This window comes from Pelecanus crispus, chromosome 1 (assembly GCF_030463565.1).
Source record: "Pelecanus crispus isolate bPelCri1 chromosome 1, bPelCri1.pri, whole genome shotgun sequence".
Classification (NCBI taxonomy): domain Eukaryota; kingdom Metazoa; phylum Chordata; class Aves; order Pelecaniformes; family Pelecanidae; genus Pelecanus; species Pelecanus crispus.
The window spans coordinates 170,491,360-170,515,713 of NC_134643.1; the positions used below are offsets into that span (position 1 = coordinate 170,491,360).

A 24,354-nucleotide genomic window follows, 5' to 3' on the forward strand; every position below is an offset into this window, starting at 1 on the left:
AGACAGAGTCAGATCCAGATGTTTGGGAAGGAAGCTCTGTCTCATGACAGGCATGGGTCAAGTGTGTAGGTTGGTTGTAAGTCTTAGGTGCTTTACGTATCTGAAAGGGGCACCCTGGCTGTCCAGGCATTCTCAGAGACTGACTGCATGCTGGGTGGGAGCCTGTGAGGGGAGGAGAAACATGGTGGAGATGAGTCACTGGCTAACACAGACCCTAAGCAGATGAGTACCAGTCCTTTGGGTCAGGGGAAAAAAAGAAAGAAAGAAAAAAAAAAATGGCTCCAGTTATAGTAAACTGAAAAAACCCACATGCATTCAGCTCGATGAGGAAGGCAGGAGAATCCACAGCTATCTGTACTTCTTGATTTTACAATAAAATCTCATTATATTTTACTCTGACTAAAATGAACATATGAAGAAAATCAATAATTTTTACAGTCATAGTGCCTTGGAATATGGATGATATTTGTTTTATATGTATTATTTTTATGTATTAAGTGGTTGCTTCAAAATACTGTCTAATGACCTTTTTCTCTGTTTATTCTGTTTGAGTGAATGTCTCAAGAAATGCATTGTGCAAAATTTGCATTCACTGATACATTTGAAAGTAAACCTTAGTTTCAAATATAAAATCTTTCTTAAAAAATTAATCTTAGGTAAAATTTCTATATATAAATACCATAACAAATCCAGTCATTATCTGAAATGTCTTTTTAAGAACTGATTTTTTTTCCAAAAGCCATTTTTGGAAAATTCTGAAAACAACACTAGTTAAATGATAAAAAGTGTTTGTACAGCACCACGTACACCTCTGTCATTCCCACAAAGCAGCGCATGACACTAATCATACAGCTGAGTGCTCCATTCTGTTAATGACAGCAACAGCTCTCACAGCTGAAAGTTAGCTCACCAAACTTTAGCAAAGTCACTTCATACATAGTTTCTGCAGGGTGAGCTACTTCAGTATGTACAAACATGCACAATGATGATGTCACCAGCTGTTATCTTTCTCATATCTCTGATATTTAAACCCTGGGACCACTGACTGACCAACTGGCTTTGTGTGGTGTCTGTTCTTCTTTTTGTGTTTGGTACATTGCACTTGTATCACTCACCCAGCTGAACCCAATCTGTCTTTTTTTAACTGTTCACCAGTGGCTGTCACTTTTATGTCATGTTTAAACCATTAACTGTATATGCATGCCAAATGTACTTTTGCCTCCCTCACTGGCCCAGTCTTCATAATCACCAAGTTTCTTCAGTAAACTTGTGCACACGAAAAGGCCATATACTCTTATCTTGCCTTCAGGTGCCTGTTCTTGTCTGTGAGCCACACAATTTAAAACCAAAATGTCAGTATCTCATTTCCCAGTACAGGGCTGATGATAGTCTAAGAAACAGGTAAATACACTTTCCATAATAATGTCTGCTCTTTTTTTTTTTTATGCATTCTTTAGGTCTCCAGGAATGAGTACATGGTGTAAGTGTAATGCCACTTAGTTGTATTTCCCGTGTTTTCTGAAGGACTACAACTATACCCATTAGCCGCATTGTTTCTTTATTTTTAGCCTTTGGGCTGCAAAATTAACCTTCCAAGTAAAAATTCTTTCAGTGACATTACCACCAGTCTTGAGAGACACAGACTGGAATCATAACTTTGAGAGGAGGAGAATGGTCTCACTACACTAATGATCTAACAAATTACCATTTTGCAGCAGTATCTGATCAGAATGTATTCTTACTGTCTTCCAATTTCACTGAAAGGGTATTCCCACTGAATGTTTCCACAAACTGAGCACTTTTCTTGTCTTCAAACATGAAATCCTGAAAAAGAGTATAAAATGATTCTTGAAGGGGACTGAAAATACCCTGAGAAAAGTGAGACTGAAAAATCAGCAAAAATATTGTTCAGGAGAGAATTAAAGATCTCAATAACTTTCAGGAAGAATTAGACTACTATAAAATTTTAATACAGACAAGCCTCAGCAACTTACTAGGGGGTTTTCTTTTTTTTTTTTTTCCTTTTGGTCAAATGCTCTTAAATACTGCACAATATTTAAGGACATAAAAAGAAATCTCAGAAAATGATAAAACTCCTGATTTTCACAGTTCAGACAAACCTATTGTCATTATACTCAGCATGCTGTTATTATGCACAATTTGTATGCCACAGTATGATGCCTGGGTTAATTAAAAGCTCTTGTAATAACCATGCAGTTAAATTGCAATTAGTGCCACACATGAACTTTATGGCAGTTTGATTTTACTCAGTGCAATTCTGTAGAATGTCTACTTATGGTTACTTACAGTTTGGAAAACCAGAGCATTGTAAACCTCTACACTTACACAGGACTGGACAATGATGTGAGCATCATATCAATAATGGTGGGATTCTGTCTTCTAAGTCCACATGCTCAACAGAAGAAGTCATTCACATTCTTGGGTTTTTTTTTTTCCACTACAGAAATGGTTCTTTCTGACCTCAGCATTTCTACTGAAATGATTGCACATCAAATGACTGAAGCAAACTGAATGCACAGTCTTGTGGTGCACTTTGAACTAGATATGCCAAGTCTGGGTGATTAACTATGCCATAATCTTTAAATGCTGCCACTGTGCCAGGAATTCTGAGACTCTCTGCTGCACTTTGGGTCATAGGCTGTTGTGACATACACTAAAGATGAGCATCTTCTAGTCTTGCAGTGTGTCTGTAGTCTGTTTCACTAGTTCTTACTGCTGCACATAGAGTAACAGGGAAGAAAACACTTCTCTGGATACAAAACCTCCTGGGCTTAGACTCAGCTCTAGCTGGGAACCAGAACCAGGAGATGGAAAATTGCCCTTTCTTTTGTGTTTAACTGTTTCATGCTTGTTGTGGTAAGTTTAGCAAGCAAGCACTGTAAGTTTCTGACACATATATCTCCAGTATTTCCTGTAAATGGGATATGTGTCAAGTATTCACTAGATTGACATGGTCTCTCAGCCCTGTAAGCCGTCACTGTGGCCATAGTCCATGCAGGCATTTAAAACTGCTTTTATTTAATGCATGTTTTGGTTAGTGATCAGTCTGGTGGCTTTCAGTTCTAGCTATGAGATCACAAATTTGCCACCACCCTTTACAGTTAAATCCCCTCAAACACACATGAGCAAATGGACAGCTGAAGTCTAATAACTCTAAAACAAACCTAGAATGAGATGGCAGGGACGGACAGGTTGAAAATACATTTGTTACAAAAAGATTGCGGTTAAGTTAATTATATTTTATTTTCTAGGAATACAGAAGTGAATACTTTCTTTAAGAAACAGATTCTTGATGAGCCACAAGCCTTTCCAGCAACAGATTACTAATCAAACTACCCAAAATATTCATCCAGAAAAACAACGCATTAAACGTTTATGAAGTTTCCTTGATTCAGATTTAATCCTTGCAAGTGGATGTGTAATACTTTCAGGTAGATGGCTGTGTGTCAGACAGAGCAGAAAAAGAAGGCCAATACAGCACACTCCTTTTTTGCACCTCTTTCTGCCAGCCAGCCTCTGCGAGCAGCACAGGAGAGGATGGCTTCTCTGTCACCAGGCAACACAGGGGTTTGGCACTTTCTGATCATCTAAGCAGGTGAAAATGAAGATTTCTCAGAGTAAGATTTGCTTCTCCTTTCAACTTGTAATACTCTCCAGCTGAGCTCCGGCTGCAGGAGCCAATATATCCACACGCTTAGCACCAGTTTCCCTGGTTTGCCTTCTTGTAGTTAAACCACAAGAGGGGGCACCAGCATTTCAGTATTTCCAAGCACTTAAGCAGGCTTTTATCGTTTGCTGCTTGTAACAGTCGCTTATTTAATATCAAACTGCTGTTGCAAATAAAAATGTATTTTGACACGTGAGAGCGTGCACACGTGCATGGAAGATTAAAGTATTCCCTACTGAGACAAGATTCAAGTTCTTGAAAATAGGGAGAACAAGCATTGGGTACAACAGGCCATTTTTCCTTCAGAACAGGAAAAAGATGTTAATGAGAGCATCTTAGGAATGAGCAGTGGAGTACCACCAGTGCTGACAACACAGGAAAATCATGCAGAAATAGTGTATTATTTCCTTTGTTTTCTTTGTAAATGTTGTGTTCTTTTCTGTGACTAGTTGTCTCTTTTTCTCCACTGTAGCCTCAGGACTGTTGGCAATATGTCTTAGTCATCCAGAAAACTAAAAAAGCTCTGGAGTTACAGCAGCAACTTATAATTTTATAAGTTTCATACATAGGTTTAGTCATTTTACAGAACTTGCAAGAGAAGTCCCAGACAAGCTGAAAGGGCGCAAACATTGTGAACAACAGCCTAGAGAATTACAGAGTAAAGCTGATACTTAGAATAATGCCTGCACAAATTATTACTCAATTTATAATCACCTGCGAGACAAATCTTAAATGGACTTGCCAAATAATTATAATTTCAAAGCAATTTTATTCAAAATTTTAATTAAAAGCTCAGGTGATACATGAAAAAGTGCATTTATAATTTTTCAAGTGAGATAGCGTTGGAAGTGGTTTCAAGCTCAAGAAATAACCAATCCAGTTCAAAGCAACCTTGTTAAACGTAACAGTTTGCCCCACACCCAACCAGATGGTATTGAGCAAAGATAAATGCAAACTGCAGATATACAAAACGCAGACCCAGCAGCAACACGGTGGTAGCCTCATCAGAAAAAACTGAGAGGATTACATGTGGCAAAAAAAAGGAAAATAATTTTCTGTGATACATTAAAAAAAGTACAACTTGGAGATACTGAACTAATTATTCCACTCTGTTTGGCACTAGCGTAGCATCAGTGCCATTGCTGTACACCTTTTGGGGGAAATCTACTGTCAAGCCGGAGGACCAAGGAAGAGACAAAAATGCTAAGAGTTTGCAAACCAGTTTTTTTTTAATCAGCGATTTTTTATACCTTTTTGCAAAAGACTGCTGTCCAAGCTGTTGGATTCTGGGAGCCACAGTCCACAACTTTCATGTGACTGGGACTCGTATCCTCCTCCTTCCACTGCATCTACCAAAAACAGTGCTCCAGCCCAAGTTCTTGAGACTGTTCTCATATTTTGTCAGTTCTTAATTATCTCTGATTGCCTTCATAATTTTTCATGTTGTGATTGTAAAATAAAATCTAATAGCCCACTAAATATGAGTTACTTAATATACTTCAATTTGTGTCTTCTGCTATTTAATTACTAAAACCTTAAATGGTTTCAATTCTGCTGCTCCTTTCATGAGGGACAAACACTCAGCAATTCTGGCAGTAAAAATAGTTTCTCCTTCTGAATGGGGGTGGGAGGGAAGGAAATTTTTTTTTTTTTTTAAATGGCTTAATGTCAGGGGAAATCCTAATGTTCTCAGCCAAGTTACCCTGCAGCCAGAATACAGCACTGCCAGTTCAAACTCTTCAAAGGCAGTTCAACAAAACTGCTTCTTGTGAGAGGCTGCCAGCTCTCCCGATCCAAGTCTGCTTCAGTGGATGCCAAGGTGTTTCATTTATGTTCAGTGAAAACACTCTGTGGTTCTCCTCTGAAAAGCAATTATATAAAACCGGCAGTAGCCCTTTCCAAAGATCAGCTGCCTGAGTGTAGTTAGCCTGATTTATCTATGCTCTCTAGTGGTTAAAATATACTTTACCGCTCCTTACTTCTGTGTGCCCTGCAAGTACAGCTCTGACGTAGAGGGCTAACATTATGCCTTCTTGTCTGATACAGGCAGAGTTGTTCATTAAATCTAAGTACAAGTCTATCCAGGGTCACCTGTGTAAAACAGAAGAAACTCAGTAGGAATGTGACTGTCAATGAAAGCAGAAACGGGGCTCTATAACCTTTATCAGGCATGTTACTCACTTGAAACAAAAAATACATTACAACTTACAATAAATAAAGAATTTGTGGAAGCAAAACAAGTTGGCTGCATCAGCGTATGTGCACAATGTGTTTACACTTTGTGGCAGGCTGCAATTTATGTTCCAAAATTGTGAAGAGGAGAGCAGTTTTGTAAGTAAGATCTGCAACAAAAGTATGTAAGTCAATAAAATCATGCACATGTACAGTAACAGTCATAATGCATTATTTCATTTAGCATAAGACACTGTCAGCAACTCTTTAGAAAATTTGAAGGTCACCTTTTCATAATAATAAAGAATCAAAAGCCATCTGAAAAAAACAGATGAGGGAAAAACCCCACTATCTGGTTAGTCAGCATTTCAGAGAACCTAGGTGTTTCTCCCTCATTCCGAAGTACATCTTACAAGATTAGTCATTTTGCTTTCTGTATCTGCATATTAAGTGTTTCAGTGTCTCCTCACCCTCTTATTTGAACCTGGACAAACCAGTTTTCTTTTCTTTTGTGATGTGCAAGACAGTCACTTACTCATACATGTTCATACCATTTCAGGGACCAAAAGAGTCTGAAAAACTCATTTGCTTCAAAATCTCTGGATTTTCCCTCACAAAGTTTTTCTCCTCCAGTACAACGGGTTGGTAGTGATTTAAGGGACAACTGAGACACCAGGAGTCTGCTCAGCTCAGTAGCTCTCTTTGTGAACAGTTACTCTGATTCACAATGAAGAAGGAAGAGCAGAGAAAAAAGAAAACATGTATACAGCCTACAGAAAGGATTCGCATTTGACTTCTTCCTTTACACTTGTTTGTGCCTCTTACTTGGCTTTGGGGAAGGAGTGAAAAGCCTCCTTTCTTCTCTTTCTACAAATATGAATAACCAGACTGCACTATTTTCAGCCTCTTGGAGCATCTTCCTTACCTTCAGTTCAGCTCCCCAGTGGACACATTCAGGCAAGCCTGCCATGGTGCCAAAGCAGAGTTAGACATCTAGCATGTCACCTAAAACCAGAACGTGCTGGCAGCCCAGACTCCTTACTCCACATTTTTCAGCTCTCAGAGTCCCTATGCAGTCAATGGAAAGAGGAAGGCCATTTTGGGTCTATGCATTTTGCCCAAATTTTGCCTAACCTTCTGTGAAAAAAGAAAAAAAAGGGAGGTATATTAAAGATCCTATGCTTTCCTGACAAAACAGATCTCAATCTTAAGAAGGAAGTGCAGCAAACTGAAGGGTTTAACAAAAGATTCAGTCATTTCAAATTGTGGATTTGCTCTAAACACATTAAATAAGGAATGCATAATGCATGCCATGATATGTTCCTACATTATTTAGTTGGCAGTCTATGTTGAACATACCTTATACAAACCTGCACTACTCAGCATTGCTTGCCAAAGCCAAGTGTGTGTGTTGGTAAGTGCGGTGGGTTGACCTTGGTTGGCTGCCAGACACCCCCCCCAACTGCTCTCTCACTTCCCCTCCTCAACAGAACAGGGGGAGAAAATAAGATGAAAAAGTTCGTGGGTTGAGGTAAAGACAAGGAGATCGCTCATCAATTACTGTCATGGGCGGAACAGCCTCAACTTGGGGAAGATGAATTTAATTTATTGCCAATCAAAAATAAAGTAGGATGGTGAGAAACAAAGATAAAAGTAAAAACACCTTCCCCCTAGCCCTCTCCTTCATCCGAGGCTCAACTTCATTCCTTCGTTCCCAACTCCTCTGCCTCCCCTCAGCCCCCAAGCGCTGCAGGGGGCGATGGGGAATGGGGGTTGTGGTCAGCCCACAACGCTCCGTCTCTGCTGCCCCTTCCTCCTCACACTTTTCACCTGCTCCCGCATGGGGTTCCCCACGGGCTGCAGTGTGGAGATCTGCTCCACCATGGCCTACTGCATGGGCTGCGGGTGCACAACCTGCTTCACCACGGGCTGCAGCGGGGATATCTGCTCCGGCGCCTGGAGCACCAGCACCTCCTCCTCCTCCTCCTCCTCCTCCTCCTCTGGCCTAGGCGTCTGCAGGGCTGTTTCTCTCACTTTTTCCCCCTCACTCTTCACTGCCAGGCACCATTTTTGCTCTTTCTTAAATATGTTTCCCCCGAGGCACCCCCACCGTGGCTGCGGGGCTGGGCCGTGCCCCGCGGGGGTCGGTTGGAGCCAGCTGGAACCGGCTGTGTCCGGCCTGGGCCAGCCCCGGCCGCCCCTCAGAGAGGCTGCCCCGCAGGCCCCGCTGCCGCCGCCTGCCCACCCGCACCCCCTACGACGAGGAGCTCCGCTTGTAGGAGCCGCAGGGGAGGAACCTGGGCAATTTGGCAAATGAATCGGAAAAAGCACTTCTCCGAAAAGCGCGAGACGTGAACTTGACACTGGATTTGAACCTCTTCTCACCGAAGGTGAGGAGTATGTCCTCTCTCATTTCCATAAATGAAAGGAAAATTGGCTGAAGGAAGAGGAATTGGAAATAATGTATCTTGAAACAGGTACCAAAAGCTGTGCCACCAGATACTCAACTGCTGAGGAGCTGAGGAATGCAGCAATTGACTATTTAGACTGACATGGTTTCATGGCTTCATGTTCTTTTATTAGTTTTAAGAAGTTCTTGACAGAAATGAGTGCTTCCAGTGTTCGCCGCACATCTGCCAGAGTATCACAAACCTTAAAATAAAGACACTAACAGAATATTAGCAAGCGTATGTCCAGCAATGTGTATCAATTTTATTCTTTCTTTCCAATTTGCACTTGAGAAGTAATGCCCTGATAAATGAAAGGCGCAGATCATACACTACCATACATTTTTCCAAAATGCGTGCATAAATACAAATGTACTATTGCCTCTGCTAATATTCTATGCATGATTTGAAGCCCTTTCTCTGCACATTAAAAGCAAGTAGACCAATTGCACTGGAAAAGGACACTGATTTTGAGCAGAGTTCTGCAGCATGGAGCTTACAACAGGGATTCCAACATACAAAGATGCTCCAGGATGTGATTACCACTATTTTTATGTTAAATATTGTAGCAGAGTTTTTGTTTTTATTTGGAAAACACTTATTTTAGTTACAAAATCTGTAAAACAGCATGGGCATTTATAGTGGTAGTATATAGTGTGTGGTATAGAGGACAAGACTACAGAAATAAGGGTGATACTTCAGATCTCAGTAAGTGCAAGCTACTGAAATATATAGCAAGGATGGATCAAACTAGAAAAGATGGGAAGAGCTGTCAAACCACTAGGTATGTTCAGATAGGAAGAAAGCCTACTATTTAGGGAAACATCTTTTCATTAGTTACAAACAAGCTATAAACACTTGCTTTGCTGATTTTCACTTTGTTTTCATAGTTCTCCATTCTCTTTTCTGATGAATGAAGCCCAGTTTAGCCTCAGAAGAAAACCTTTTGACAGCAGTAAGGAGCTTTTCCACTTTGAAACAATGGGGAAGTGAAATATAACACTAGAGGAATCTGAATTAGATGGAGGTCATGACTGCAGTACACTTACTCCATGCTACATTAAAAAAATCAATGACTGACGTATAAAAATATGCCACACGTTATTACACAAGCACCACAGTTTTTCATAGCTACAGCTGGATGCATATCTGTGAATGGAGAGAAATGGAAAGTGATGGTGTTCAACTGTGTGTTAGGTTAGATATCAAACCTTCCTTTAGAACACAATGATATTAGAATACAGACATGTAGAAGATGAGGACTTTAAATCCAATTACTGTTCAGCAGTTTCCACAAATCAGTTTATATCGACCTTGTGAAGTAATTTAAATTCATCAATTTATCAAGTAATTTAAATGCAGCAAAGTAATGATGGCAGAGACATATGCCAAAAGCTTCAGGCAGAACTCCACGATTTTATTCCAAAGACTGCTCTGTAAAAATTATGTACTTATTTTTTTTCCTTTTTTAAAAAAAGTATGAAAGAACTATATGGCATGTTGCTCACTTGGGGTTTGTCTTTTACAAATTGGTAATAGGAATACACACTTGCTGAAAGTTAAAGGAGTACAAGGCTGAGTCCAGCTAGATAGTTTGGTGATAGGAACCATATAATTAATTTTCCCACAACATCAAATTTAGGTTGTATCTGTGCAATCTCTAAACCAAGGCTCATTCTCCCTCCACAGTTTATGATCAATACCTCTACTTCTCTTGAGAACAAAAGTACCTGTTATTGATATATAGCTTTGTGACCAACTGCTTTCAGAACCTCTGGGCTGTTACTCGCTTGGCCACAATTTTTATCATCAAGTCCTGGGGAATTTCATCCAGGCTTTGAGATTGTATAAGGAGCAATTCATTCACTTTTGCTTTGATCAAAGATCTGTGAAATAGATGATGTGTACTGTCTTCTGCAGACTGTTTTAACAGCATACCCTAGTAGTGAATACCTTGTATGGCAATGTTCATCAGCCATGAGACGAAGCCAGTGCCCACATCCTGCACTAGAAAAAGACCACCATGAACATGATAGGTTCCTGCCTTGTCCATGATGCCCATATGTGGGTCCTATCCCACCACAGCTACTGATTCAAAGATGGCTGGCTTCTCAGTAAGAATATTCCCCTGATGCACCCATCTTCTTAGTCATTTCAGAGAATCACAGAATCATTTAGGTTGGGAGGGACTTCTTGAGGTCATATAGTCCAACATCCCTATTCAAGCAGGGTCAGTTACAGTTGGTTGTCCAGGTTCATGTCTAGTTGGTTTTTGAACATTTCCAAGGATGGAAACTGCACAACCTCTCTGGGCAATCCAGGGATTTTCATGTTTTTTAATTTCTGTCCATTGCCTCTTGCCCTGTCAGTAGGCACCACTGAAAAGAGCTTTGCTTCTTCCTCTTCATTGGCTCATATAAGGTGTTTATACACATTGATGAGATTCCCCCTGAGCCACCTTTTCTCCAAGCTGAACAGTCCCAGCTCTCTCAGCCTCTCCTTATATGAAAGATGCTCCAGTCCCATAATCATCTTTGTGGCTGGACTCACTTCAGTCAGTCCGTATCTTTCATGCACTGGGGAGCTCAGAACCGGACACAGCACTCCAGAGGTGGCCTCAGCAGTACTGAGCAGAAGGAAAGGATCACCTCCCTCAACCTGCTCGTAACACTCTGCCTAATGCAGCCCAGAAGGCTGTTGGCCGCCTTTGCTGTGCAGGTGCATTTCTCAGGTTCAACTTGGTGTCCACCAGCACCCCCAAGTCCTTTCTTCCAAAGCTGCTTTCTAGTCAGTCAGCCCCCAGCATCTACAGTTCATGGGGTTATTCCTCCCCAGGTGCAGGATTTTTCATTTCCCTTTTTTGAACTTCATGAGATACCTCTCAGGCCAGTTCTTCAGCCTGCCAAGGTCCCTCTGAATGGCACAACCATTTGGTGTATCAGCTGCTCCTCCCAGTTTTGTATTGTCTGCAAACTTGCTGAGGGTGCACTCTATCCCATCACCCAAGCCATTAATGAAGACATGAAACAGTATTTGCCCCAGTATCAACCCCTGAGGTACAGCACTAATGACCTGCATCCAACTGTACTTCGTACCACTGACCACAATCCTCTGGGCCCAGCTACATCTGGTTTTCAGTCTTCCTCACTGTGCACTTTGTCAGCTTATATTTAAGGATGTTCTAGGAGACAGTCTCAAAGACTTTAGTAAACTCAAGGTAAACATCATCCATTGCTCTACCCATATCCTATCCAGTTGTCTGTCCTATCAAGGATATCAAGTTGGTTAAGCATGATTTCCCCTTTGTAAATCCATGCTGATTACTCCCAATCACCCTCTTGCCCATGTGTTTGGAATGGTTGCCAGGATTAGTTGCTCCATTACCTTTCCAGGGATCGAGGTGATGCTGACTGACCTATAGTTTCCTGGATCCTCTTTCTTACTCTTTTTGAAGATAGGGTGACATTTGCTTTCTTCCAGTCTTCAGGAATCTCTCCCAGTTGCCAAGACCATTCAAAGATAATTGAGAGTGGTCTCATAATGATAGCAGCCAGCTGCCTCAGCACTAAGTGCCCTAACCTTGTTCTCCTCCACTGAGGGTAAGTCGTCACTGATCCAGACCTTCCCCCTGGTCTCTGGGTCCTTGAATTTCTGAAGGCCAGTCTTACTAGTAAAGACTGAGGCAAAGAAGACATTGAATACCTCGTCCTTTTCTGTGTCCTCTGTCACCAGTTCCCCTGCCCCATTCAGCAGCAGGCACACATCTTCCCTTGTCTTACTTTTGCTGTTTATGTACTTGTAGAGTTCTCTTTTGCTGCCTTTCCGATCACTTGTCAGATTCAACTCCAGGTCAGCCTTGGCTTTTCTAACCCTATCCTTGCAATATTGGACACCAACTCTATACTCTTCTTGGGTGATATGCCCTTGCTTCCACCTCTTAAACACTCCCTTTTTATAAGTTCAGTCAAGAGCTCTTTGCTTATACCATGCAGGACTCCTGATGACTTTGCTTGATTTCCTACTTGTTAGGATAGAGCTTTCTTGAACTTGGAGGAGGTGATCCTTGAGTGTCAACCAGCTCTCCTGGATCCCTCTACTCTCCATGGCCATACCCCATGGGATTTTTCCATGCAGATCTCTGAAGAGGTTGAAGTCTGGTCTCCTGAAATCCAGGGTACTGGTCCTCCTTTTTGCACTGCTTTGTCCTTTTAGGATATTGAACTCTTACCATCTCAAGGCTGCTCCTGACTTTCACATCCCTGACACATTCTTCCTTGTTTGTAAGTATCAAGTCCAGCAGAGCGCCCTTCCTTGTTAGCAGCTATGCCAGGAAGCTGTCACCAAGGCACTCCAGAAATCTCCTAGACTGCTTGTTCAGTGTTGTGTTGTCCTTCCAGCAGATACCAGGGTGGTTACAATTCCCCCATGATGTGTGTCCCTTTGAAATCAACATCTGAAGCAAGAAAAGATTGACCAGCAGCACACTTATCTTGACTACTATCAGCAGGATAGTGTGTCCTCTATCCACAAGTCCTCTCATGTTTTCACCCTATTTTTGAAGAAAGTCTTCCCATAGGAGACTCCATCTATTCCCTCCAGATGAGATTTTTCACCCTCTTTAGCCTCTGAAAAATGAAACGATGACCTTGCCCCCTCATCACCATAAAAATGAAGACTTTTGACCTCCTGAAAACACAATGACACTGGTTGCATCAGTCTGTCAGTGCCCTGAAAAATGCTCTGGAAAGTGTCAATGACATCTTCAGTGGTTACAGCATTCTGCACAGTTGTTTCCAGCAAGAAAAGGAAGCATTACGCATAGACAAAGAAGGTGAAAACAGCCCAGGCAGAATAAGTAAGAAAGGGTGAATAGGGACAGGCTCAACAAGGACATTTGTCCTTTGCAGCCCTAACAGATCCTGTAGCAGAGGTCTGGCAGCAGCAGCACAATGCTACTCAAGAGCTGGTATGCTGGATGACAAGAGAACAGTGTCACACACTTTGCCATGGAAACAAGGCATGAAAACAACCAGAAGTTGTCTGCTTTTAAAGGAAACAGCACAAATAGAGAGACAGGTCAAAAGCCAAGTGAATAAGTAGTTTGTATCACATATAATTTCAGAAATGAGAGCAATAGCTAAAGAAGAAGAAGGTGCAACACATCTGAGCTACTATATCTTTCAGATCACATGTGGTCTCTGCCCACGAATATTGTGGTCTGTCCTTAGTGGGGGCTTTTCTCTGAAAATCAGCAGTGTCTACATCATCCCCCCACAGAAGCAGTATGCTCTGGCCTGGCAGTGGGGTCCTAGTGCTGGGTACTCTGCTGACTTCCTGTCACCAACTGCACAGCCTTCCTGCCCTCCCCTACAGTGACAGAGACTTCTTGCCAGTGATGGATTCTTCCTGGTTGATGTCAATGAGGTGCTTAAAACCAGCTACAAGTTACCCCACCTGCAATGTACACTGCATTCTTGATAAGCTATAGGGTGTTTTTGACAGCGAAACCTGGCAGTGCCCTGGCTCCTGTGCTGCTGTCGTAACCTAAACCTGTAGAGGGTCAATAGAGTGAGGGGGACCTGCACATCTTAGTCAGGACCCCAATCCACTTCCCTCACCCTTACTCAGACTCCCTTTCTTCCCATTCCTCTGCATCTTATTTCAGAGGTAATCCTCCTTTTCTTTCCCAGTGAGAAACTGCAAGCCAGTAATCCACCATACACACCACCTGGCCACACATACATCCTTACATATACACAGAGTAGTTTGGCTGTTTGATGCCAAAAGTAAGGGCACTGTTAATCATCCTGTCTCCCTGCTGCCTCCCTGACTGCTAGTGGCAATAGGACCACAGTTTGGGAAGAGCTAGCAGAGCTAGGTCAGCTGTCCATACTGGGATCATCCTGAGGCACAAAACTCTGCATGCAGCACTGACACTGCTTCTCTTTTCTGCCCATGCCAAGTGCACCTGGAGCCTTGTGATACACGGGGCTCTCTTATGAAGCGAGAGTGATTGATCCTCCAAGGTAATCGTAGCAATCGTGACGAAGGAGCAGGAGAGTCTAGAAGCACAAAAGAGAGGGAAGTCTGGGATTTGAATAAGGCAAGTTGTCTCTGCTCTCAAATTGCTTTTCTTTTTCTGCAGCACTGGAGAACTCCCTCAGAATGATGCTGTCTGCACGCCTCTGCATTGTGCAAGTGCTGGAAAAAGTTGTCTACACAGCAGCAGATGAATCACAGACAGATGCAGTCAGCTATTTGGAAGAGCCAGCTATATATTTGTCTAAACTTACCTATTTCCAATCAGATAAAGTATACCTAGAATGTCTACAATAGAGAAATTTACTGTGTGGTTTAAATATTACCAATATATATATTAAACCAAAGCAGTCATAAATTATACAATGCTGTGTAATCTGCTTAATTTGTAAAATAAGAAGTGATTAGGTTATTCTATAACAATTGCCAGTTTTACTCTAGTATATACAGTAAAATAAGTTGTGAAACTATGTTTTCACATAATTAATTCTTCTTATGTGTAGTTTTTGTTTCTTTTTAACCAGGGTTTTGATTTTCAGTCTATGCCATTTCATAAAAGCATTTAGAATAGCATAGAATAGAATAGAATAGTTCAATTCGAAGGGACCTACAACGATCACTGAGTCCAACTGCCTGAGCACTTCAGGGCTCTCCAAAAGTTAAAGCATGTTATTAAGGGCATTGTCCAAATGCCTCTTAAACACTTGGGGCATTGACCCTCTCAGTAAAGAAATGTTTCCTAATACCAAGTCTGAACCTCCCCATTTGTCAAATAGTTTTAATATTTATTTAAAAAATAACAAAATCTTGAATGCATCACTTCCAAATGGTGTATTTCTTATTTCATTTTAGGTTAAAGTGATGAGAAAATTAAGGTGGCAAGAGTAAATGTACATTATTTCCTTTTAAAAGTTTCAAAATCCAAAGTACAAGTCATGGGAATAATGCTACAACTGTGAAACAAGAAAACAAAATCCAAAGTAGCAAAATTAAGGTTAAAGCCCTTAACCATTTTCCTAAAGGGTATGCAGCATTCATAGTCCTCAAAACCAAAGAATGATAAAAGGTTCCTCCAATAATGAGACAGAATAAGATAAGCTAGTGGCAACATAGTCTCTAAATTTGATAATAAATGTACGTCCCTTCTGTGTACATTCTGTTGGGTGCACTGACATACGTGGAAATAACATTAGAAGACATTCATATGACATTGCTGTTTAGACAGACTGAATTGTTTTAGGGGAGATGTTTCTTATTTTCCTCCTTTATTCTATTTTCCTGAATTTTCAGTTTTAATGGAAATGCTTATTTTTTTCTTCCATTCTTTTATTTTCCTGAATTTTTATTAGATGGATAACTCATAAGTTTTTCAAGCAAAATCAGGGGTGGACATTATAAATAACGCTTGGAAGTACAGACTAATATTTCCCTCACAGAAAAATACTGTAATTATATCTCTGATTGTTATCAAATCAATAACCAGGTTTGGTTAACATTATACTGTGTATTTTTATATACATATAGAATAGATACGAAGGCCATTTCAGGTGTGCTGAATACAGCTCTTTGTGATAGCTACAATTTATTTTTAAGTGATGAATTTCAGATCTCTTTCATGACCTGATTTATATAAAAGGTTTAGAAAAAGCATTTTCTAATCTTAAAATTTGTTTAAAATAGAGTGACAAAATTAATTATTTAATGTAAGTTCAAATAGCTTATGAACTTACTTCACATGGCTGACTAATGCACTCGAAGCAAGCAATCAAAATGCAGTAGCTATGAAGCAGTAGGCATAAAGCTGCTGCATTTATAGGCATATCATTACGTAAGTAAATAAATTAGATTTTAGATACTAAGGAAGTGGGTTCACAGAATAGCTACTTCAAAGGATGCTGATTGGTTACATCTCTTTAAGTGCCTTAACCTGTAAAGCTATGAAAGTTACCAAATATCCAGGCACAGCACTTCCCACAATTAGAAATGCTGTCAATCTGGTCTTTTGTTGACAATCAAGCTTACTCCTTTCCAAAAATAAAAACTGCAATTATACTATAGCTTGCAGGTGTATGTTTTGTATATATTTGGGATTATCAAAAGATGTTTTTCAACACCTCCTTTCCATTCCTTTTTTAAAATCTAAAAAATTAATTGGTTTAGTGCACTTCTACAGCACTTCATTTTCTGGAATGGCATGGAATAAGGCTGTGTGACTTTTTGCTCGGGAAACCCCAATAAAAAGTAGCTATGTAAAAGAGATCCTAGAAGGAATAGAATAAACCCCACAGATATTCTATTTATAATGTTTGTGAATATGTCTCTTCATAGGAATATTAAATTTAAAACATCACTGTATTACAGCAGTTCTGACTGTTTAAGTGTTTATAGCTAGTCATTTCAAGCAAAAATAATCAATAAGGAAATAGCGCTCTAAATACGGTCTATTAACTTCTTCCTGCTAGCATTCCATGACACAAGAAAGATGTTGCTTTTTTCCTAGTATTAACGACAGATTTAAAAATAGCAAGACAGAAGTCTCTTTTCATACAACGTAACTGTGTATATTTTTTAGAAGACACATAACTTAGGTCTTCTTTCAGGATTAGACTAAGACCAGTGAAAGGACTTGAGAGCTTCCAGAAGTTTGACATTTTCATTATCTCCAGCTGTTTGGAAAACTGAGCTGGTGAAAGTCCACATGGGTTAGAACACAGTGAAGACATAGTGCTTTTGAAAATCCCATTCCAATTTTTTGTAGACTTATATTAAATACAATAATACATACAAGAATTTTACCAAACCTATAGCACAAATTCCTCACTTCCAAAATTAGGAAATGCCAGAACTTGTCTGTGTGATTTTAATTTTTTCTGTTGTGTTTCCAATTCCCACATTTTTACATGCATATATAGCTTTTAATATCATGGTCACATACTTCGTTTTCCTCCAGTTCTCCAAATCATCAGTGCCCAGAATACACAATGAACATCTAATCAATATTCCTTTTCATCTCTTTTATTCAATTTTAATCCCTAACACCACTGATCTTTTGTGAATCAAGAATGATAGTTTAATGTAAAGTTTGGAGGAAAGATTTAATTATAAATCCTTGTGACTTTTCTCTTTCACTTCTCTCCTGTTCCTTTCCCCTTTTCCTTTAGCTCTTGCCTCGGACCCATTTCACATCCTCTCAGGTCCTCTGTTCCAATCTGATGGACCTCTCAGTTGCTGCATTACCCAGCACGTGACAGCACAAGTCTTCACACACCGAAACAAAACTGTGGCTAAGAGGGACTCTGTCTTGCAGACAGCTCCTTCAGCCAGCTCGATTTTCAGCTGCTGAAGCAGCGTGCACACAGGGAAAGGGGTGGGAGCACACAGCTGAGGACGGTGCCAGAGCAGGACTTGGGCAACCCAGGGTAAGACTGGCTTAAGCTGACGTTGAACCACCTTGTGAGCGACACAGGAACTTGCCCTGCCATGGCAGGGGGCCGTGCCATTAATCCATGCATAAAGGAACAAAAACACGCTCTTAAGTGTTCAAAAAACGGGTAGATGTGGCACTTCGGGACATGGTTTAGTCTAGTCTACCCTTGATTGGCTTAGAGTAGACTTGGTAGTGTAGGTTAATGGTTGGACTGGATGATCTTAAAGGTCTTTTCCAACCTAGACGATTCTATGATTCTATGATTCTATGCTGGGGATGGTAGGCTCCATCCACACCAAAAGTTTGTAAATCTTGCTAAAATCTCTCTTTGTCCTTCTGTCTTAACACTGACAGCAGCTAGCATAACAGAATGGAGGTAATATGAAAGAATTTTTTACAACTTGTGAACAAGTTTCCATAGGCTTTTTGTTTGTTTGCTTGTTTTTCCTTAAATAAAGCTTAAATGTGTTACGAAGCTCTTGTGCATTAGCCTTCATGGTTGCCCTCAACGGGGATTTCTCTGGCTATATGCAAGTTCAGACCAGCACATGGCAACTCAGGCTGAGCACAAAGAAGGACATAGGAGGAAGGTACAAAGTCCTTTGTAGCAACAAGCATTTTTACCTGTTACCCAATGCTTAGCAACTACATAACATTATCTTTTTCAGATTATCTTAAAAATGAATACTGTTCTTGTTTTATATGATGCAGCTCTCAAACCTCTATTACATTATATTTGTATAAGCATACACACAGAAGTCTGCTAAAAAATTTCTGTTCCAACTCCTACCAGCTAAAAAGCATAAGGTCCACTACACACTGAGCCTAAAGAGTAAATGGACATATATAGACTTCAGGAACACAGAACAGAACTGACATTAAATATATGTCTATATATAGAGATATGTGAACATATATATGTCAATAGTTGCACAACCCACAGATCTCCACTAGATTCTGCAGAGTAGCACAGAGTAATGTCCAGGTATAGAGGTGGTAAACAGGTGCTGCACTTATTTGTCAGTCAGCGGAGCTGTGGGAGGCATGAATTAAAGGTGCAAATTCAAAACGGGAAGAACAAAGGGAAAGAGAAATTCCAGATGGAGACAGCGTGGCACTGCTCTGCTGACCCAAGCAGAAAAGGGACCAAGTTGTAAATTACTGGAAAAAAGAGTTTTGTAAAAGCAAGCCATATTACATAGGCATTAGTGGTCCTTCCACACCACACAGAGTTTGAAGTATGAATATACATTAGATTTAAATATAGCTATCCATGCAACATGTTAGAAAAAAATCCTCTACATATATTTACACAAACATACACATGATTAGATAAAGAGCTGTACAAATACATATATCACTAAGAAGAATACTCTGTTGATTCTCATATTAACAGCTGCATATATATATAACATACTTCCAAACATTTAAGGATTTTTTTCTCTGTCTGCTTCTTTAAAACTCATAAAACTATCAACTGTGATGAAATTCACTTTTAAAACTGCAGACACTGCTGCGTGCCTAAGTGAGCCATTATTAGCTCGCTCATAATCATCTTTTCTGTGTCTGTTAGAATCACTGATGCATTAATTGCTTATCAAAATTTGAAACAGTTCACGAGTCACTCTGAAGATAAAATAAATAAATATTAATGAGCCAATTTCAACAGAATTCCTATCCTCTGCCTCTTAAAGCTGAAAGACAGTATTTATTACATGTCAGAATTAGGTCTTGATAACTAATGTATGGCCAAATATAAAATGTACTTAAGCCATACTCAGCAAATCAGGACTCACTAGATCACCATGTTTAAAGGGATCAATGCATCATAGTTGTATCTGACCAAATTATAATCAAAGAGAGAAAGAACTGCTCAGTTTTAACATAGAGATTAAGTGAAAGATATGTCTAAATGCATAGGTCTGATGCAGATTGAATGAAAAATGAAATATTTAGTTTTTAAAGTTTGGAAGTGATTCTATATGAGGAGATCTTAATATGACAGAAGTAAACATTTGATCTTCAAATGAACACATTGGCACAAAATATCATTACATAAGAAATTTCAGTATTCCTTACATCATATGTGAGAAGGGGAGAAGAAAGGCATAGATTTTTCAGGAATATCAAAATAAAGCATTTTATTTTGGATCAATCTCAAAAAAGACTGGGTGGAGGACTCTTCACCCATTTCATTTTTTACTAAAGTTGAGTGAAATGTACTATTTTGGAGAGTAAAAACTTTCATTTTGAAAACGTGAGTGTGCTGAGAGACTTTTAAAAAGTCTGGGCCAATACCAGTTCACTGCTGAAAATCCAAGTCTAAAACTTTTCAAACTAAATGCCCCAGGATGAAACAGGAAAAAGTAGGCCTTCCCTTGAGGTTTTACTTTCTTATTCTAGCTTGTTCCTGAAAATTGTAGGCAAAAAAGATCCACCCAAAATCTGAGGAGGAACAGGGAATATCCCTAACAGGCAATTGTAGCTCTGAAACATATTAGGAATTAGACAGACATCGGTAAGCCACTTTTGAACCATACTGTTAGTGAAAAACCTTTAGAAAAAAAATCAATTTTTCTCAAGGAAGTTCAGCAGCGAGAGATTCTGGGTAACGTAGCTGGCTGGTATAAGGCAGTTAAAATGGGAAATTCATAAAATGGGCAATTTCCCTGTTACTGGCTGCAAGCAGAATGGAGAACCCATTTTAATAGACTGCGGGTCTTAGTAAGAACTGAAGAATCCTCTATTTATTATATTAGGTCAAGTTGTTTATTGTCAGAGGTCAGATCAGCTGCTTAGCAGAAGACGCTGCTTCAACTTCAGCTAGTCACGTAAAGAGGCAGGATGTAGTAGTCCTACAAGTATTACTGTACCTCAGCTGATGCCACACCACAGTGACACCCAGGCACAAACAGATCTGTGCACCCTGTAAAACTAAAGGCAGCTCCCCAGATCAAGATATTCAACCCAGCTTTAAACACAGAACATGTCACTGTCAGTGAAGTCTGCATTGAAGAATACAGAGAAAAATATAATTACAAAATGTAGCATGGCTTAAATATAAAACAGGAAGAGTTAAAGTTTTGCTACTTACATCACTTACATAAATTTGCAGATATACTAACTTCCTTTCTAATGTGTAGCTAAATAATGTATATTTGCCTTAGTGGTATCTTAAAATTCTTCATTTCATGCATTCACAGCTAACATAGCTCTCACACAACTTGCTTTTTCTCTTAAGTATATGTAAGGAAGGATTTAGTTCATGGTACAAATGCACTGTGCTACTTTCTCTGTAACCTACAAAATTATGAAAATAATATATGCAAAGTCATAGGTTCTTTAAGATAGGCCACTGATATCTAAAAGGATTGTCAAAATTTATCCTTATGTGCATATAAGATAACAATGAAGTGATTAAACAGTTTACTCATGTTCATGCAAAATATTTTTTGTGCTCCTAAAAATTATTCACAGTATGTCGTATAACAAGTTTCCAATCTGCAAACAAGTATTATTGCTGAGATTTAACACTCTCATTTACACAAATGTCAGATTAGTATTCAATTCTGGTTTTATAGAATATTTGTGGAATTAGTTTTTCACCAGATAATTTACTTTCCTCTCATTAATATTTTAAGCTTCCAAACCTAATGACACATTCCACTGTTCACCCTTGTTCAGTAGAACTTAAAAGATGCAGTTGTACAGTTAAACCTAAAGCTATTCAGTGCATCTACTGAAAATGTTAAATTTTAAATAAAAAGGGTGAGGAAATAGAAGTTTCCATTGGATTGTGCAACAAAAATTTTCACTCAGAGGAATTTTGAAAAAAGCTGTGGTTTCATGGGAAATGAGAAAAGATAAAATCCACTTGATGTTAAACTTGTGAATAGAATATGGGAAATTAGCAGGTCAAGTACATGATTAAAATAAAAACTGGCAGTGCTGGAAAAATGCATTGTCGACCAAAGCTGAACTTGGATACAAATGTGTTCATCACCATAAAAATGGCCAAACAAGTATTAGTTATCCGTGTTACTTTTCTTAGTGTCATGTTTGCACTGACCATGGATAAAAACAGTGCCTTACCTGCTCAGATAATTCTGGTCCATTGATACGAGCCTGTACGAGAGCATCATTAACAAGTGAATGAAAGTTCAGAAGCACGTGCTCAATGTCGTGTGTCCCACTCATAGCACTCGAGAGCTCCTCCAGGGACTGAATATACCCTCGCCAATGAAGATCAACTTCTGCCATGTTAGCTAAGCAGCCACGGATGACGTTGAGGCAGTAGCCCATACAGGGCTTACTTAAAGTCAGCCCTTGGCAGTGGGGGCAGTACTGCATTCTCAGTAAAGCTCTGCTACAGTCTTTCGAGAAATGCAGATGATCTGTTGTATTGATCACTTCAATCCCCAAATTCAGAGCCTGCAAGAAAGCCCGGCTGGGTAACAGTGATCTTCCCATTTGTCCTATGGCCTTTTTGGGAATGTTACCAAAGGGCCTGATGTCTCTTCTCACCATGCGGAGGCATTCCGCATATTCCAGTGAAATGTCAGTCAGACCAGGGTTAATCACATGGGTGTAGACTACTGGGAACAGGGTGTCAAAAAATCTGTTCACAGATTCCTCTGTGCTGACGTCTGTGCCAAATATGAAGAGTCCAACATCTGTGAAAAACTCCTGGACACGTGTAGTAGCCTCAGCAGCCATATTTCTATATGCATTGCAGAAAAGTGTGCTTGTGTAATTCTCAGCCAGTCTGATGAGCATTTCAAAGGTTTCTGTAATAAGAAAAAAGTTCATTATTTTTAGGGTTTAAAAAGAAATTAGAGTAAGAACTTAAAACAATTACATCAGGACATCTTACATTTATCCTGAATGCATTCTTTGCATTAGAATTTATGAAGAGACAAACTTCTCTAGACCAGCCGGGTTAGCTCAGTTGGTTTGAACACGGCGCTAATAACGCCAAGTTCACAGGTTCAATCCCTGCTCACTGCAGGGGGGTTGGGCTCGATGATCTCTCAAGGTCCCTTCCAACCCAAAGCATTCTATGATTCTCACAAACTGTGATAATTGTCTTTTGTATATAGGCAAACACCTTACAAGTAATGTTGCAACACAATTAATAATCCATATGTTTTCTTGGCAGGATATATTAAATAGTCTAAAAAAATATAAAAGGAATTAAATTGTAAAATGACTTATTAAGTTACAAAATACAACAAAGCCTTTACTGTACCTGTCTACGTATATGCATACATTAGCTCTCTCATCTCACGACTCATTTTTCAACTTGCAATAGAAAGTTAAATGCTCTCAGGCACTTCTAGTCATTCCTCTTACCATCCTAAATGGATGGGCAAAAGTAACATTAAACAATTGAAACAACTCTTCCATTCCATTAAAACGTAACTTTTAAAAGATCAAACAGTTTTGTCGTCTTATCTTCCAAAGGAAGGAGATGTACCAAACACACATGAGAATGTGCTTTTAAACGCTGCTGTTTGATCTGGCCATTACTACAGTCAAGCAAAGTGACGGAACGTGCAGAACTGCTCTCCTCAGGCACTGTGATGGATACACCCCCTCTAAGCCTCAAGAGCTACGTAACCGGTAAAGCCTGAATGGATAAACTTATATTGAGCTTCATGTGTTAGGTGGCAACCCTTAAGCACACTGAGTAGTTTTTAATAAAACAGTTAACGTATACTGGAGAAGTATTTTCTCCTCACCTGACCTATGACTAGCAGGTAAGGAAAAATGCTGGTTTTCAAAACAAAAACAGAGTGTTCGCATTGAGGAATTTCCTAGATCTGCCTGAGAAGCTTGCACTTCAGGGAAGGCAAAGGAGCAAGATATAGATCAAAAGGAAACTTTCTTTAGAGTTGAAAGTAAAAATACATAGAAACACATATTAAAAGTAGCAACCCATTTTACCCACTGGATGGCTATGACTCGGTAACTTTCTTTTATTCATTCAAGCTTTGTAAGTTTTCATGTATTTATTTTTTCACACTTACTTTTTTAATGGGACTCTATAGCAATAAAGTGAGGAAAAGCATGAAGTACAGTTAATACTGTCCAAACAGTGATGTTAAAAATAGGCAGAATCAAATAGTGTCGAACTATGTCAGGCAATTACTGAAGCAATCTGAAGTCTGATGTTAAGTCACTGACTTGAAAGGAATAGCAGAAGACTCAAAATAATTTTAATATAATAACCAAGACTGGCTATCACATCTTTAATATGTATCAGTGCATAAGAATAAATGTCTTAAATTCTGATAAAAAGCTTGTGCAGGTCACTGAAATGATCCTCACTGACTTAAGTGGGTTTGAAATTGCACGCTTTGTGAAAAGATCACAGAGAAGACATTAAACTAATCCGCTTAAACTTTCTATGCATTCTTTGTTTTCTCCAATAAAAATGAGATACATGCTTATAAATCAGTCATTACCTTTATTCCTCTGCTATTATCTATTAACTCTTAGTTTCACATTTCACACCACCCTTAAGACTGATTTTGCTATCTCACTCTTTTCCATTACTCCAACATTCACGTAAGTAAGAA

At 39.5% G+C, this 24,354-nt stretch overlaps 1 protein-coding gene across 1 annotated transcript in view; it reads right to left on the minus strand.

The window, feature by feature from the left end:
• Positions 1 to 24,354, minus strand: part of GPC5 (glypican 5) — a 778,126-nt gene that overhangs the window by 628,927 nt on the left and 124,845 nt on the right. Inside the window, exon 3 of the mRNA XM_075726418.1 lies at positions 21,866 to 22,560. Coding sequence (XP_075582533.1) covers positions 21,866 to 22,560 — 695 coding nt within the window. The remainder of the gene's footprint in view (positions 1 to 21,865; positions 22,561 to 24,354) is intronic.